This window comes from Rhineura floridana, chromosome 16 (assembly GCF_030035675.1).
Source record: "Rhineura floridana isolate rRhiFlo1 chromosome 16, rRhiFlo1.hap2, whole genome shotgun sequence".
NCBI lineage: Eukaryota > Metazoa > Chordata > Lepidosauria > Squamata > Rhineuridae > Rhineura > Rhineura floridana.
In genome coordinates, this window is record NC_084495.1 from 11829270 (window position 1) to 11847517 (window position 18248).

General features: G+C 44.8%; 1 protein-coding gene across 3 annotated transcripts in view; it reads right to left on the reverse strand.

Annotated features, from left to right (window-relative positions):
- The window catches only part of COL4A5 (collagen type IV alpha 5 chain), a 170689-nt gene that overhangs the window by 23186 nt on the left and 129255 nt on the right, over positions 1-18248 (reverse strand). For 2 of the 3 annotated variants that reach the window (XM_061599001.1, XM_061599000.1), the window contains exons 37-42: positions 17506-17645; positions 15256-15382; positions 10221-10301; positions 9144-9242; positions 8935-8985; positions 7129-7314 (exon numbers count right to left, since the gene is read on the reverse strand). In XM_061599001.1, the coding sequence (XP_061454985.1) occupies positions 7129-7314; positions 8935-8985; positions 9144-9242; positions 10221-10301; positions 15256-15382; positions 17506-17645 (684 nt within the window). Of the gene's footprint in view, positions 1-3169; positions 3213-7128; positions 7315-8934; positions 8986-9143; positions 9243-10220; positions 10302-15255; positions 15383-17505; positions 17646-18248 lie in introns of those variants that run through there. The other variant, XM_061599002.1, reaches the window with a different exon arrangement.

Sequence of the window (18248 nt, forward strand, 5' to 3'; positions counted from 1 at the left end):
TGTCAGTGAAATGTTTTTTTTAAAATACATTTTCCATGCAACGTTCAATTATAAACCAAGGTTTATATATACTGTGTACATGTTAAGTTTTATCTCGCTTGCTCTCTCAGTCTCTCTATCCTTTGCAAATCATATTATATTAATACTAAACAAAAGATGAGGCTAATGCAAAAATTCTAGTATAAACAGAATGCAAGTTTTGCTATGACTTTAAATACAGAAAAATCCAATGGCTGGTCCACGTTGCCCTACCAGGGCAGCGCAGTGCTGGGCATGGCTTCTCGTCTTTCATCTTTTAGGCCCATATACATTTAAAGCAGTATTAATTATACACTTTAAAACAGTCACGGCTTTCCCCCAAGAATCCTGGGGATGTTTGTGAAGGGCGCTGAGAGTTGTTAGGAGGCCCCTATTCCCCTCACAGAGCTACAATTTCCAGAGTCCTCTGAGAAGAGGGATTGACTGTTAAACCCAGGGCCAGCACCAGGCATGACTGGGCTCTTCGGGATCAGCCTGCCCCAGCCCCACAGCACCATAGTTCAACCGCCTATACGGGTGGCCCAGGGAAAGTCTGCTCACATTCCCCACCTACCTCTTGTGTTGTGTGAAAGACATGCATGCCCCCATCAACCAAGATGGTGGCAGAGGTGCCAGCCCCTTAGGGAAGCCCTGGCCCAGTAGGGTAGTGGCAAAAATTCAGAAGCGCAGGGTCCCTTCATGATGGCCATAGCCGCGCCCCCCTCTAAGAGTATACAACCTTCTAAGATGAAAGAATAATCTGGACAGGTTTCAATACTGCCTTCTGCTTCTTTTTCCTTATTAATGCCTTCTCCCACAAAAACAGACGTTCCGAGGAGCTAATCAGCATGAAAGGGGAGTGTGTTAGCTACTGAAAAGAGTCTTCACTCTGATTGGCTTTAATCAGCAGGAAAGGACAAGGAGACATGTTAGAAGACTCTTCTCAGTGACTAACACACTTTTATGCTGATTGGCTCATGGGATCCTGGAGACATAGGGGCCCTGTCTCTCCTAAAAGTAAAGGGTCTAAGCCCCCCCAGGACCCTGGACAACTACACCCCTGCCCCCACTGCAATCTTGGGTAACGGCAGGCATGCATGCACAGAGCACATGGCACTCACACTGATAGGTGTGGTAGGTGGGGTATGCGTGTGGGCTTATTGAAGCCTGTGCTATCTGTATTGGGGGGTGCCTGGGAGCTCCCTCTCCGCGAGCCTGATGCTGCTGCAGATCACAGAAAGAGAGCATCACCCTACCACCATAAGAAGGGGCCCTTCAGGGGCCTCTCTGAGCTGCAGGGTCCCTTGGCCAGGGTCCAACCTGGCTACCCTCTGGCACTGGCACTGGTTAAACCATTCTGGGAATTGCAGCTCTGTGAGGGGAATAGGAGTTTCCTACTTCCTCTCAGTACCTTAACAAACTAGAATTCCCAGGATTCTTTGGGGGAAGTTATGACTGTTTAAAGTGGCATGATATAGCTTTAAATATATTAGCACAGATTGATCCTAAAACTAATCTGCGGATTTAGTGAGCCAGAGGTGAGTGTTACATTAATTCAATGCATAGAATTAAAACTATGCTTCTGTGACCAGTTATGAGGATTTGCTTCTTAAAAGCCATCATAGCAAAACTTTCAAGACCTCATCTAAATCTAATACCTATGCGTATGCCAAGTCATTTCTATACTATGGAAATGTATTAGGTTGTATTTAACTAAGTCCTACTCAGAGTAGACCCAATGAAATTCATGAACCTATGTTAGTCATGTTTATTAACTTCAATGGGTCTACTCTGGATTGGACTACCATTGAATGCCACCCACAATAATTAGGTCTTACCAGGGCCGGGGCTGGCATGTTTGGCGCCCCCCTGCAAATTATAAATTGGCGCCCTTACCTTTTTGTGTTCATTTTTCAATTCAAATGTTAGTAATTTATTATTGATTTTTCCAGGTGTTTTTAAAAAGTTTTTGCGCCCTCCTGCCATGCTTACCTTGCTTACTGTGTTACACCGGCCCTGGGTCTGACTAACATTACATTAGGATAGAACAGGAAAAATATTCACCAAAATCAGAACAGAAACAGTTAAGGGAAAACATTGCAATCCTTTGCAAGTCTACTCAGAAGTAAGTCCTAAAGAGTTCAACAGGATTTACTCCTAGGTAAGTGCTTATAAGACTGCAGCTTTACGCTATTACAAACAAGCCAAGTCTCAGCGATCCACACAGGGACCAGTGTTACTTCATCTATTTGTAAACAATCTGCAGCCAGAACTGACAACTGAGGCAGTAAAGTTTGTGGATGATATCAAATTACTCCAGGTGAAATCCCATCTTTTCAAACTGGGTGAATGGGCAGGTAAGTTTAGACTCAATTCTATCCATCAGCGGTGTGGTTTTGACAAAACTGTAGAGGCCAACTTATGCAAAAGCACTTAGAAATCCTAATGATTAAGGGTTATATAAATGTCTTAAATAATAAATAAATAAAATATAATCTGAACTAACAGTCAAAATAACATAAAATAGGGGTGGGTTCCTAGCCAACAATCAGAAAGTATGTATATAGAAAAAAAATAGGATAAAGACCCACAAAAACACTTTCTTTACATGACAAAAATAGGGTGGTATCCAGCGTTAGGTCCATTGATTTCAATGGGTCTGCTCCAAATATGACTCATGTCAGGTATCAACCACACATAATCTATTAAACCAAACAGTTGTGAGTTCAATATACATGTGTGGCACCAGACACATCCTTTCAAACAAATTTCTCACACTCAGTGCAGAACACACACAGTGCCATGTTCCTAATGGCAGTTCTGTCATGAGTATGATGTTGGTAAATGTTTGACAAATGGTGCTGTTTTGCTTCCCATCCTGCAAGCCGTTGAAAGCATCTGGAACATCGTTACATGGCATCCCATTGAAGATACTTTTTGAGTTGTTGGTACCAACTTTGCAAGCCATTTCCCATGCCCTGACAATGATCTCCAGGGGCTGCAGGGCTCCCAACACAACTCCTTGTGCTGGGCTCCCCCTCCCCCCTTGTTACTGATTGCATTACAGCTATGTAAGATTAATGAATGACTTGGCATACCCATCCTACAGACTGAGACATTTGTTTTCATCACAGAAGTACATTCAAGGTCATGCAAAGTTACCACACTAAAGTTAATGAGCTAACCTGTGGCACCTGGAAGAGGGGGATCAAAAGTTCACCAAGACCATCAATAGGAGGGGAAAACATCAATATGGTTAGATATGTCAATAAGCTAAACATTTTCACAGCAGTCCATCTAAAATTCTTTTGGACATTATGCATAGACCAAACTATTATAATCCACAGACAGTTTTTTCTTCTTCAGCCCAATTGAACAAAAATAGTCTAATTTTGCATCTTGGGGTGAAGTGGTATTTACAGAGTCCTCACATCAAAAAGCAAACCCATGTCAGTGTTGAGGAACTCCCCTACTGGATTGATGCAAGAATGCATCAAATTATCAGCAATGATACCCCAGCAAGGCCCTCCGTGGTGCAGAGTGGTAAGCGGCGGTAACGCAGCCGAAGCTCTGCTCACGACCAGAGTTCAATTCCAACGGAAGGAGGAAGTCGAATCTCCGGTAAAAGGGGTCGAGGTCCACTCAGCCTTCCATCCATCCGTGGTCGGTAAAGTGAGTACCCGGCATATGCTGGGGGGTAAAGAAAGGCCGGGGAAGGAACTGGCAATCCCACCCCATATATACGGTCTGCCTAGTAAACGTCGCAAGACGTCACCCTAAGAGTCGGAAATGACTCGCACTATAAGTGTGGGGACACCTTTACCTTTTACCCCAGCTCCATAGGTATCCAAAGGGTCCATTATTCTTTGTCCAAGAAACATATGCTTCTGGTGGCCAATTGCACTGTGGTGTTATGATACAGCATGTGTGGAGAACCTCTGGGCCTCCAGATGTTGCTGAACTACAATTCCCATCACCCCTGGTCAGTGGCCATGTTCACTAAGGCTGATGGGAGTTGCAGTTCAGTAACATCTAGAGGGCCAAAGGTTCCACACTCCTGGGTTACAGAGACAGCATTTAACCCATTCTGGCCCATTTCGGAGGCCTAGAATGTGGATTGACTTGACTGGTAATAACAGTTTGGTCTACCCACATTGGGACACGCGCAGTGGAGTGAGATGAAGGCTCCACATGGTACACATGCAATGCAAACCAAGTTGATGGGAACAGAACCACTGAGCCATTACTGGTAATTTCCTGTTAGCCACAGCCTAAAGTATTCTCTTTCTAAGTATGAGACTACTTTAGGCTTCTCTCTGCTTTACTGGAACATAGGACTATGCATATTCTTTTGGGGGAGGTGGAGGAAAATCAAAGCTTTGCGCCAAGGTAAATCAAATCTTATTGCATCCATATGAAGTTGCCCAGTCAGGTGGCCATTGATGGGAGGTCCTTTTCCATGGCTGCAGAGCTCCTACCCAGGGAGATCTGCTTGGCACCTTCCTTGTGTCCCCTTAGGCTGCTACCTTCCAGTTTACTTGAACTTCTAACAGCAATTAGGAGTTATGAGCTTTAATGGCTTTAATTTGTATTTTTACAGCTGTATGTGTATCTACTTAATTTGCATTAACGCCTTTTGCTGAGTGTTTATGTTGTCATTTTTGTTGGGAGTAAAGCACCAGCACTTGTAACAAGTAACGTGAACTGGTGGGGGATGACAGACAAAGACAGCCTAATCTTCCATTGCTGATACCCTTTTTAGTAACCATTTGTTTGCTTTTCCTCAGGCTTTACTTCTTTCCTCTTCCTTTCTAGTCAGTCACAGATAGTATCTGTGAGGGCGAGCCTCACGGCTCTACAGTGGTTTCCCGGTAGTAATAAACCTTACATTTCTTTATTCAAGCTTTCACTGCACTCCGGTTCCAGTCAATGCCGAACACTGTACTGGTGGGCCGTTATAACCAGACCCCATGGACCCAGCGATTTTGCATTTGTGGGACCAAGGCAGTTGAGGATCTCTGGCATTACTTACTAGAATGCCCCCTTTATGCACATCCGAGGTCCAGAATTCTGGGTGAATTTCTAATATGGGGGAGGTCTGTGCAGGATACCATCATCTTCCTTTTAGCCGACAAAAATCCTGCGGTTACACACTTTGCCTGTGCTGCACATAAGATCCGTGCGGCACAGCTGGCTCAATTGTCAAGTAATTCATAGGGGATAAGTTTTGCCCTGTACACCTCTTGAAATTTACCAAAGAATGTTTTAACTGTAGTTTTATATAATGATCAGCGATTCTGTATGTTGCAATGGCCTACGGCTAGGCAATAAAACGGACTGACTGACATTAGTTTATTCTTTCAACCAACAGTCTTACCAGACTATTTATTTCTGCACTCCGCTGCAATGTATACCAAACTCCAATAACTTTTAGCTGTATTGGTAAGCCACCTTCAGAGATTTTACAGAGAAAAGGAACGATGTACATTTCTTAAAAAATTTAAGGCAGCATGCAGATAGGGGCTTGTATTCTGCAGCGATTCCCCTTGCAGGTACGACTGTATACCCACATGGTTATACTTTTGCTGCCAGATTAAGACTTATCACTGAGTTTTGCTAAGATTAATAATGTTAAACGTGCTCTGTTTTCAGATGCTTTATTTGAAGGCTGTCATTTTACGACTGGGTTGGTTGCTCTTATTTTGTGTTCTGATGTCTGTATTGATGAAAGGAAGATGAGAAATATTTTAAATAAACAAACAAATAAATTCTGTTACGGAAGGACGAAGAATTTGCACCAAAGTCTGACCCCTCCTAACTGCTGTGCATCCCTGCTGTGCCCACTTTTGTTTCCTGGGATTCCATTTAGTTTTGCCCAGACCTTTTTGAGCCCCAGGGGCTAAAAGTTGTCCTGGATTCTCTACATTAAAACATCATCTGTGAAGCTCACTGGGTGACAGTGAGCTTCGCTTGGGCCAGTCCCTGCCTTTCAGTCTGATCCACCTCACTGGGTTGCTGTGAAGATAAAACGGGAGGGGGAGAACCATATACGCCACCTTGAGCCCCTTGGAAGAAAGGCGGGATATAGATTAATCAGTAATGTTTATTTAATAAGTCACAGAATACACACACACCTGCAAATCAGGAGCCCATATAAATAAAAACTGTACCATAGGCAATGACTCCAGTAACACCTTGGCGTCATACTGAACCAAGTTCTACTCAGAGCAGGCCCAATGAAATGAATGGACCTAAGTTAGCCATGTCCATTCATTTTAATGGGTCTACTGGGAGTTGGACAAACATGGAATACAACCCTTGGTCATGGTTTGGCAGCCTCACGTTACGATTGTAGTGTAGTATTTGAGGACATAGGAAGTAGCATGAAAAATAAACCAGCTTTTCTGGGTTCCCCCCACCCAAGAAATGTTCCAGTCATTCTGCAAATTTTGTCAGATACCCAATATCAGCTCAGTGGCATTTCACCCACAAAATGGGAATTATCCATTCCAGGATTAGTACATGGCGGAACAGCAAACAAGACAAGGGATGGAAGGATGAAGATGAAGATGGTGGTGCACCGAGTCCATTGGGAGTTGTGGGACGTGATAGAGCAAGGATGAGCATACGTGATGTGAAGATGAGAATGAAACCGTGATACAACCTGATCATGCTGTGCTGCTAACATGAATTTGATTTCCGTAGGTCCTGTGGGCAGTGCGTATTATTACATAGTGGTGTGCAAGGTGGATTTTGTTTATCATGTGGCGCCATGGCGCAGGCAATAATTGGCAGATGCAATTAAAGTTGATTGGGTGCTTGGCCGGATGATTGCCGTGATGATGACATGCGGAGGCAATTTCAAGGTGGCAAAAAGTTTGATGCCAGGTTATCAGTAAGTGCTCTTTTGAGTTTGCTCTTGATAGCGCTACTTTCAGGTAACCTTTGGTGCTAAATTAAGGATACCCTGAAGACACTGGGTTAGCGTCTTGCATTCTCAGCCAAGCAATATATTAAGTACTGAAAGGACCGATCAGAAATTCAGTCTAGTCCAACAGACCAATAACCTGTCAGCAAAACATTCAGTGTATCAACCTTTCTATTTCTTACCTGGCCTCCCTGGTATGCCTGGTGGCCCAGGGCTACCCTTAGGCCCTTCTGAAGGTGGCCCAGGCAGTCCTGGAGGGCCTGGTGAACCTTGAAGGCCAGGGGATCCTGGGAGACCTGTCTCTCCCTTCAGGCCAGGGAATCCTGGAGGTCCTGGGAGTCCAGGTAAGCCTGAATCACCCTTTTGACCTGTTTAAAAGGAGAGACAGACAGACAGAGAGAAGCACGATTACTGATGCACTGTAATGTTCCAAGCCTCAATCCTGTATATTAGGACCAGGCATTCATCAAGCTTGTGGATCTGCTTTGTTTCTTTGTGGAGCCTGAGGTATCAGGTGGGGGCCAAGGGCAAAATGGTGGCTTAGAAAGGATGTGTGTGTGGACCACAAAATGAAGGAAGAGGGTGCCCATCTCAGCTCAGGGATCTGTTTTGGTTGCTGGAACTCAGCTCAGAGTCCTTTCACACATTCCTGCCCCCCACTCCACTGCAAACTCATCTCAGCAGCCTAATCTGGGGTGAAAAGACATTCTTATAACTCAACAAATGAGAGTCAGAAATCTTTGTTATTTACTGAAAATCACCCAGAGTCTATCAAGCAGGTCCTGCTCAACCTTCTGACCACTCCTGCCGTATACAGAATATATACTTGTACTGGATGAATTGTTTCCATGAGTAGTCAAGATATATCAATTGCTTAATCTGCTCTAATAGTGCCTGACATCTGGCCACCTTACCATACGTGTGGCAAGGCCACTTTGCTTTGTGAACTATGGAATTAAGAATGCACAAACCCTCCACCAGATCATTATTTAAATGTCTTGGTGAAATGTCCATGTTTGTTATTTGATAAGCTGACCACAGAGCTTATAGCATTATGCTTAGACATGCTTAATCTAATTCCATTGTGCTTGAGGAGGATCACTGTGATACAACTTGAGATCTCTCATTCTAAGGTCAATAGCAGTTCCATCTCTACAACTTTATTTATCTATTAAACTTTAGGGACTTTACATTCATAGGAGGTTGCCTTATATCAGGGGTAGGGAACATCCAGCCCGGAGAGGGCCCAATGTGGCCCACAAGGCCATTTCCCCTAAACTATGCTCACCTGCCCATCAGCTGATGTCACTTGTGATATCAGCTAATAGATAGGGGGGCAGAGTTAAATCCTGCACTGGTTGCACACAACTGTTTATAGAATTGGTTGAACTGGTGTTATTGGTTTTAGAGCTTGTGTTCGTGTGCTTTGCTCTGTTTATCTTGTACACCCCTTCAATCACTCCATTTATTTATTTGTGCAAATTTATAGACCGCTTCACAGCATAGAACCAATCAGGGTGGTCTGCCTGGGACTGGCTCTGCCTCTGCCCACCCTGCTTTCTGTCCCACCCATCTTGATGGACACCAGCACCCACTGCTTATACCAAGTCAAACTATGTGTCCACGTAACCCAGATTCGTCTGTTTTGACAGACAATGGCTCCCCAGGATCTCACGCAGACCCTCCTACCTAAGAGCAAGAATATAAGAACAGCCTGTTGGATCAGGCCAGTGGCCCATCTAGTCCAACCTCCTGTTCTCACAGTGGCCAACCAGATGCCCATTATGGGAAGCCCACAAGCAGGACCTGAGGGCAACAGCAACTCTCCCCTCCTGCAATTTCCAGCAACTGGTCTTTTCCAGCAACCTCATCCTTTTTTAACTGGAGAAATCCACAAGTGAACCTGGGACCGTCTGCATGCAAAGCACGTGCTCTACCCATTGAACTACAATTGCTCCCTTCCATGAAGAAAGAAAAATCAACTTTGCCTGAGAGTCCAGGGGGTCCTGGAGGTCCGGGGCGCCCAAAACCTGGTTGACCTAAAATGCACAATCACCACAGATGGGTTAGTTATAGGTCCGTGAACACAATACTTGCTGACAGAGGCAAACGTTTTAACCGACAAGTTCATCTCTGGTAGACCTGCCATCCCAAGTGTTCATATAAGGAAAACATAACAGAGAGAGAAAGTGCTGACCTGGTTGACCCTTCTGTCCTGCTGGCCCAGGAATACCATCCTGGCCAGGCTGTCCTTTTCCCCCTGGAAGGCCAGCAGGTCCAGGGCGGCCAGGGTCACCTAAAGATAACAGATGACATGTTACAAACATTGGATTTGCTGACTGTCCCCAAATGTATGACCTGTGGGTGCGTTGTGAACAGTAATCTTTGTTCTAAGGCCATTTGAGGCTATGACCAAAGCATCCCTTTGCTTCTGTATACACACAACTGTAAAAGCCTTACTTGAGGGGTAGAAACATTCAGTTTCATCCATCACTTTTATTAACAGTGCTTTGTAAGAGCCAAGTGATCTGCTTCCAGAAAACGTATGAAAATTTGCCCCATTTGAATTTCTTCCTGGATTTGAGGGTTCTAAATCTTGTTTCCGGTGTGGCACCTATGCATTACTGATCCACCAACTTTCCCTTCTGAAATTCAGGATGTTTAAAAATTGCTATATGAGTGTAGCTTTCAAGCAATGCTGGGCCACAGTTTGGGGCCAAGTAAAGGGCTTGGATCCAGTGTAGCACTAAATAATTCATTCTACTACTGCAAGGATTTACACTTGTGCAGTGGGACTCCCCTTCCCCTCCACCCACGTGCCTCCTAAATCTGTTCTGGGTTTCCCCTCAACCCTCCAGAGCAGATTTGGGAAGGGCATGGGGCCCACGTGGTGAAAGGTACCATTGTACATCCTTGCGCTAAGAGAATGAATGCATTGGATACTGCCCAGGTAAGCGCTACTCTGGAACTTCTCAGCACTCAGGGAAGTGAGCGGTATGTAACTGTACTTTTCCTTATAACTAATAGAAACACACTTGACTGGGAGTAGCCAATATGGTGTCTTCCAGAGGTTGCTAGACTGCAACTCCCCTCATCTGTGACCATTGGACATGTTGGCTGTGGCTGATGGGAGCGTAGTCTAACAACATCTGGAGGGAACTATGCTGGCTGCCCCTGCACTAGATCAAAGGTTCACCTTCAAGATGGCTAAAGTGGGATGAAAACCAAAAAAAGAGAAAGAAACTGAACAGATGTTACACCTTTTAACACATACCTGGAGACCCAGGTGATCCTGGAACACCTGGATTACCTGGGGGTCCATCAATACCCTTTGGTCCAGAAATACCTGGTGTGCCTGTGAAAGCAGAGGGTTTTTTATTATTTTCAGTTCAGACATAGAAAAAGCGGAAAGGCAAAACGAGGTGAAGTCAATCAATCTACACGCAGGTCTGTAGCCAATGCTAGTCTTACTCAGGGTAGACCCACTGAAATTAACAAACCAATGTTAATTATGTATGTTAATTTCAATGAGTCTACTCTGAGTAGGACCAGCACTGCATACAACCCATTCACATACACCCACATCACTTTGCATGCTATGAGATTTGGAAAAGCTGCACAGTCAGTAGAACAGTATTTAAAGTCAAGGAATGACCATGAAAATCACGTGCTTTTGATCATACATATTTTTCTTTACAAAAATGTGAATGCAAGAGCAAATATAAAGGAAAAGGCAGTTTTGATTATTGGGGTATACTTACTGGATGGGACCTATCTAGGGGTCAAAAGATAGTGCTAGAATTTTTTTGAATTTAGCTCTGCACAGGTGCAGAATCTCATTTGTTTGACTGCACAGGGATTATGAGGAATGCAGAGATTTTGGTACTCTCTGGGTACTAGGATAGCCTGACCACTGTTGTTCATGCACTGGTAACCTCCAGGCTGGATTACTGTAATGCGCTCTATGTGGGGCTGGCCTTGAGGTTGGTCTGGAAGCTGCAGCTGGTGCAAAATGTGGCGGCGAGACTGATCACTGGGGCAAGGTATCACCAACATGTCACCCTGCTGCTGAAAGAATTGCATTGGCTACCTATTAGCTACCGGGCTAAGTTCAAGGTTCTGGTTTGGTGTACAAAGCCCTACACAGCTTGGGACCAGCATACCTTATCCCTTATATACCCAGTCGATAGCTGCACTCTGCAGGTTAGGGGCTCCTGCAGATATCATCTTATCAGGAGGTCCATTCCATACAACATAAGAAGCGGACCTTTAGTGTAGTGGCACCTACCCTTTGGAATTCCCTCCCCTTAAATATTAGACAGGTGCTATCTCCGATATCTTTTTGGTGCCTCCCGAAGACCTTCCTCTTTCAACAAGCCTTTTAAGTAGAGACCATATCCCAGTCCGTGTTGGAACTGCTTTTTAATACGTTTTTAAAGCTTTTTTAAAAAAGATGTTTTTAAAGCTTTTTTAAAAAAGATGTTTTTAAAGCTTTTTTAAAAAGAAAGATGTTTTTAAAGTTGTTTTGTTTTAATAAGTTTTTAAGGATGTGTCGTAATATATTTTAAAGTCTGTTTTTGTGATGTTTTAGAGTGTTTTTAGTGCTTTTGTTTGCTGCCCTGGGCTCCTGCCGGGAGGAAGGGCAGGATATAAATCAATCAATCAATCAATCAAATAAATAAATAAATACTACTCTGAATACACTGATGAGAAAATCAGCTTCTTCACTTTCCTTGTAGACCAACATGTAGAGGACAACTGAAAATGAATCATTTTTGGAAACATGGATCATGACCCTATTCCTAGTTCACCATCTTAGCTACAAGATCTGGACATTCAGTTAGCAGAGCAGGACTCAAAGAAAGATGGCATATGTGGGTGCTTGTCTCCACCATGTGCTGACCCCTCAACTCCCTCCAATAATGCTTTCAAAGAGAGGAAAATGTGTAAAATTTAACAATATTTTCAGCTCAGTGATAATCAGAAGAAAAGCTGAGCATTTTGGAAGGCAAGAGCATCAGCTTAAAAAAAAAAGAGGAGAGGAGAGAGAAGAGAATTATTTGCCCTTAAAAGGATAGGACAAATAATTTCCCCTCAGCTTTGATTTAATGCCACTCCTATTTGCTTTATGATATCCACAGTATGTATGCCAAAGAAACAGAAGCATAAACAGGGCCAGATTAACTAGTAGGCTAATAAAGCTATAGCCTTAGGCTTTCATATTTTTTAGGCCTTCAGTTTCCCCATCTCAGCAACAAAGTTCACTAGGTTACCTTTGGCCAGTCATTCTCTTTTAGTCTGATCTTCCTTACAGTGTTGTTTATTACTCTGTTATTTTCTCTTCTATAATATATAGGCAGGATTACTATAATGTGCTGTATGGGGGGCTGCCCTTGAGGTTGGTCCAGAAGCTGGTGCAAAACGCGGCATTGTGACTGCCCACTGGGGCAGGGTATCACCAACATGTCACTATGCCGCTGAAAGAATTGCACTGGCTGCTCATCAGCTTCCAGGACAAATTCAAGGTCCTAGTTTTGGGGTACAAAGCCTTACACAGCTTGGGACCAGGATACCCAAAATATTGTCTTTCCCTTTATATACCCAGTTGATCACTGTGCACTGCAGGTGATGGCCTCCTGCAGATACCATCTTATCAGGAGGTCCGTTCCACACAACATAGAAAACTGACCTTTAGTGTTGTGCACTGGCACTTTGGAATTCCCTCCCCTTAAATATTCGACAGGTGCCATCTCTGTTATCTTTTCGGCACCATTGAAGACCTTCCTCTTTCAACAAGCCTTTTAAGTAGAGGCCTTAACCCAGTCTGCATCTGTACTAGAATTGCTTTTGAAGATTTTTTAAAGTTTTTTTAAAAAGATGTTTTATTTATTTATTTATTATTTATTTAATTTAATTTATATACCGCCCTAAGCCCAAGGGCTCTCTGGGCAGTGTACATAAAACAGTCAGGAATATATAAATACAATAATACAATAAAATCAAGCCAACAAAGGTAAACAAAAATAATCAAACAGCAGCAAAATACAACAATACATATAATAAAACGCATTAAAATGCCTGGGAATACAAAAAGGTTTTCACCTGGCGCCGAAAAGATAGCAGCGTCGGCACCAGGCGCACCTCATCAGGAAGACCATTCCATACTTTGGGAGCCACAACCGAAAAGGCCCTATTTCTAGTCACCACCCTCCGAGCTTCTCGATGGGATGGTACTCGGAGGAGGGCCTTAGACGTTGAGTGCAGTGTACGGGTAGTTTCATATTGGGAGAGGCGCTCCACCAGGTATTGCGGTCCCATGCCGTGTAAGGCTTTATAGGTCAAAACCAGCACTTTGAATTTAGCCCGGAAACAAATAGGAAGCCAGTGCAGACGAGCCAGAACAGGTGTAATATGAGCGGACCTTCTTGTCCGCGTCAACAATCTGGCTGCTGCATTCTGGACTAACTGTAGTTTCCGAACTGTCTTCAAGGGCAGCCCAACGTAGAGCACATTGCAGTAGTCCAATCTAGAAGTTACCAGAGCATGAACGACTGAGGCGAGGTCGTCACTGTCCAGATAGGCTGGGCTACCAATCGGAGATGGTAGAAAGCATTCCTTGCCACTGAGGCTACCTGAGCCTCAAGAGACAAGGAAAAGTCGGTAAGAACTCCCAAGCTACGAACCTGTTCTTTCAAGGGGAGTGTAACCCCATCCAGAACAGGGTGAACATCCACCATCTGGGCAGAGAAGGCACTCACTAACAGCGTCTCGGTCTTGTCTGGATTAAGCTTCAGTCTGTTAGCTCCCATCCAATCCATTATCGTGGCCAGGCAACGGTTTAGTACGTTAACAGCCTCACCTGAAGAAGATGAAAAGGAGAAATAGAGTTGCGTGTCATCAGCGTACTGGTGACAACGCACTCCAAAACTCCTGATGACTGCACCCAGCGGCTTCATGTAGATGTTGAAAAGCATGGGGGACAGAACCGATCCCTGCGGGACTCCACAATGGAGAGTCCAGGGTATCGAGCAATGTTCCCCAAGCACTACCTTCTGGTGGCGACCCACCAAGTAGGAGCGGAGCCACTGCCAAGCAGTACCCCCAACTCCCAACTCCGTGAGTCTTCCCAGAAGGATACCATGGTCGATGGTATCAAAAGCAGCTGAGAGATCAAGGAGAATCAACAGGGTCACACTCCCCCTGTCCCTCTCCCGACAAAGGTCATCATACAGGGCGACCAAGGCTGTTTCGGTACCAAACCCAGGCCTAAAACCGGATTGAAACGGACCGACATAATCAGTGTCATCCAAGAGCCCCTGGAGCTGGCCGGCCACCACCCGCTCCAGAACCTTGCCCAGGAACGGAACATTCACCACAGGTCTATAGTTGTTCAAGTTATCTGGGTCCAAGGAGGGTTTCTTCAGGAGTGGTCTCACTACCGCCGTTTTTAGGCAGTCAGGGACCACTCCCTCTCGCAAAAAGGCATTGATTACCTCCTTGGCCCAGTCGGCGGTTCCGGTCCTACCAGCTTTCACCAGCCAAGAGGGGCAAGGATCCAGCACCGACGTGGTCGCCCGCACCAGTCCAAGGATCTTGTCAACATCCTCAAGCTGCACAGACTGAAACTCATCCAATAAATAAGGACAAGACCGTGTTCTGGATGCTTCATTGAATCCAGCTGCTATAATATTGGAGTCTAAGTCCCGACGAATGCTAGCGATCTTGTCCTGGAAGTGTCCAGCGAACTCATCACAGTGGGCTACAGATGAATCTATAGTATCCCGAGGGCCAAGATGTAAAAGCCCTCGTACAGTTTTAAAAAGCTCCGCTGGGCGGGAGAGTGATGCCTTAATACTGGCAGCAAAATATCTCTTTTTTGCTGCCCTCACCGCTGCTGTATATCGCTTAGAGCAGGCACTCACCAAGGCATAATTAATATGTTTTAAAGTTGTTGGTTTTGAAGATGTTTTCAAGTGCTTTTAGTGTTTTTGTTTGCCACCCCGGACTCCTTCCGTGAGGAAGGGTGGGATATAAACAAATAAACAAACAACTTTTGATAATGTTACAGTATTGCAAATTCTTTCAATTCTGTTCTGAAACTTGTGATGTTCTCTTTTCCCCATCTTTTGCAGCCAATTTTAGATAAATGGATGACTTTATGATTTTTTCATTTTATTTTAATATGTAGTATATACTACTTAAGGCCTTCCCTTCTGTTAGCCTTACGGGTCTCAGGAACTGCCTGCTCCAGAAGCTAAAGGGAGAAAAACAGAAGAAATGGCAGTCAAATTCAATGGGAAATTAATTACCTGGGAACCCAGGGTGGCCGGGTTCACCTTTTGTACCTGGACTGCCGGGCAACCCAGGCAACCCAGAATTGCCAGGAGAACCTTTGATGCCAGGACTACCTGGATATCCAGGCAAACCTGCATCACCCTGGAAAAAAAACAGGAAAGGGTTTATGTCTGAACAGGACAAACACAACAAACAGAGCAATCTTAACTACAGAAAGCCAGTGTGACATACAGTGGCATAAATTACACTGGCTTAAATTACTCTTATTCCAACTTTGTTCAGAAGGAATTTGATTTACACCAACCTTTTTGCTGGCTAAATTCTGCCAGGTTGATAGGTCATGTGATCAAGCTGAAAGAGTCTTGGAATAGGTATAAGTTTCTCCATGCCCTGTCCTGCCCCTGCCACACCCTGGAACTACCTATTTTGGGAATTTATGCCAGTTTAAGTTCCACCAGCTTAAATTCTGCCAGCTAAGCCCCAGCTGCGCCAGGGTGAGGAGCTTAGAAAAGCCCAAGATCTGCTGAATCCAAACTCTCTCATCCCAGCAACCTTGGGTGTAGATTGCTCTGTAAGAGTATTATGAAAATTTCAGGACTTGGAACAGATGGAATACCAGGAGACTTGGAGTGAGGACTTGGAATGCTGCCACCCCTGCACTCTCCCCAGGCCTCCCTTTGCCATCCCTGTGAAGGACAGAGCCAGGAGGCGATTCGATCGGAGAATTCAATACTTTCCTGCTCTCAGTGCTTTTCTCCGCATCCTAAAAGCGAACCCATCCTCCGAGTGTGGATTCCTATGTGGCCAAAGCATCAGAGCAGTCTCCTCCAGATGTTTCTGGGCTACAACTCCCATCAAGGATGATGGGAGCTACTCAAAAACATCTGGAGGGCAACAGGCTGCCGAAGGCTGCACAAGAAGGAAGCATAAGCAGGCTTGCAGGAACCCAAACGTTTACAGAAATACGAATAAGGCCTGTGCATGCTTAGCGGCCACGGAACACTGACTTTTAGAAGAGGGGAAAATGGAAAAGTGGGGCAACGGATAGCTGGCTGGAACCCTCCACGCTGCCATGTCTTAATGCAGGACTCAAAAGCAACCTGTCTCAGTTTCAATACAGTTTAAGAACAACAGCACTTTGTGTAGTACAATCAGGAAAAGTTGCAGCATTCGGGGGCTCTTTCGTTTAGTGAAAAGGCAAGTAAGAGGCGACACGGTAGAAGTGTATAAAATTATGCATGATGGAGAATGTGGATAGAGAAAAGTTTTTCTCCCTCTCTTGTAACACTAGAATTCGTGGACATCCAAGTGAAGTAGAATGTTAGAAGATTCAGGACAGACACAAGCGCAGTTAAACCATGGGATTCGCTCCCACACGAGGCAGCGATGGCCACCAACTTGGATGGCTTTAAAAGAGGGTTAGACAACTTCATGGAGAATAAGGCTCTCAATGGCTACTAGCCATGATGGCCATCTCTGCTTTCATGGTCAGAGGCAGCATGCTTCTGAATACCAGTTGCCGGAAAGTACAGGAGGGGAGAGTGCTTGCGGGCTTCTCATGGGCATCTGGTTGGCTACTGGGAGAACAGGATGCTGTACTAGATGGGCCATTGGCCTTATCCAGCTGAGCTCTTATGCTCTTAAACATTCTGAGACGAGTAAGTACAAATCAGAGCACTGGTGGGTATGCTTAAGTTACACCAATTTCAGTGGGTTTTATCCAGCTAAGTCCTAATCACAGAAGACCCACTGAAATTAATGAACTTAAATTTGTCATGTCAACTGATTTCAGTGGGTCTGCTCTGAGTAGGACGAACACAGGATACAAACCAATGGGTGCTGGATTATGCCCACGAAAAGCCCTACAACCAGCATCCTTTATGAAAGCAAGCAGTTACCCCCCCAGCAGGTGGCTGTTCCACCCACCTGTCAAAATCCCAAAGCTTGGGAACCACAGTGCTAAGGGTGCAGCCAGCCCTAAGCTTTGCAGGCCTCCCCACATTTCTTCTTTCCAGCAGGGCTTTGACACTCGCAAAGGACTTCAAAGAGCAGCCCTTGAATGCAAACTGCTTCCCGCTCTTTGAGGAAGGCGTGCACCTCCCACCCATCAGCTTCTGATTGAAGACATACGATATCGGGGCAGGGTGGGAGGGTGTGGCTCCCTTGCAGGCCAAATGGGGACTGGCGAGTCACGTTTGGTCCACTCCCACCTTTGCCCAGCAGAAATGCTGCTCTGAACTTGATAGAACATTTCGACAACATACCTTAGGGCCAGGGGGCCCTGGAATGCCGACATCTGAAAGGCCTGGATCACCCTTGTCTCCCTTCAGCCCATGAAATCCAGGAGAACCAGGTTGGCCAGGACGTCCCACTATGCCTTGCAAACCTTTAATGCCTGGAAGACCTGCCCAAAATAGTAGAAAGAGAGTTCTGCAGTGTCTTCCAAAGGCTCAGTTTGTTTCAAACACAGCACAAGACAGTAGCAAGCAACACAACTTGTTGAACCTGTTTTTCTTCTGTTTCTGAAATCCACAAACTGGATAGCCAAACTGACTATCCAGGATCAGTATCTGTCTTTGAAATTAAAGGAAAGTGTTATAAATGGAGGTTTGCAACCAAAGACAACATCTCCATTCTTTTAAAACTCGCACAAACAAGGTAGCCTAGACATTAAATATTTGTTCTAAACTTCGCCAGTATTATCCAAAGTAGCTCCCTTAGAATATGGCCTTTAATTAATCAATCAAACAGTTAACTAAAAAGGGTTTGCTACTCTACTCTTAGTTAAAGGCAGCGGCGGACAGTCATAAAAACACAACTGTAGCAATAAAATCCAGTGATCTCAACAGCAGCCTCAACAAATAAAAATACTCAAAAGATCTAAAAAGGCCTGGGCAAATAAAATCTTTTTTTCATTTACCACCAAGACAACAGCAAACTTGGCACCAAGTAAGCCATCTTGGGGATGGTATTCCATAATTCCATGGTAATTCCATAATCCATTGCC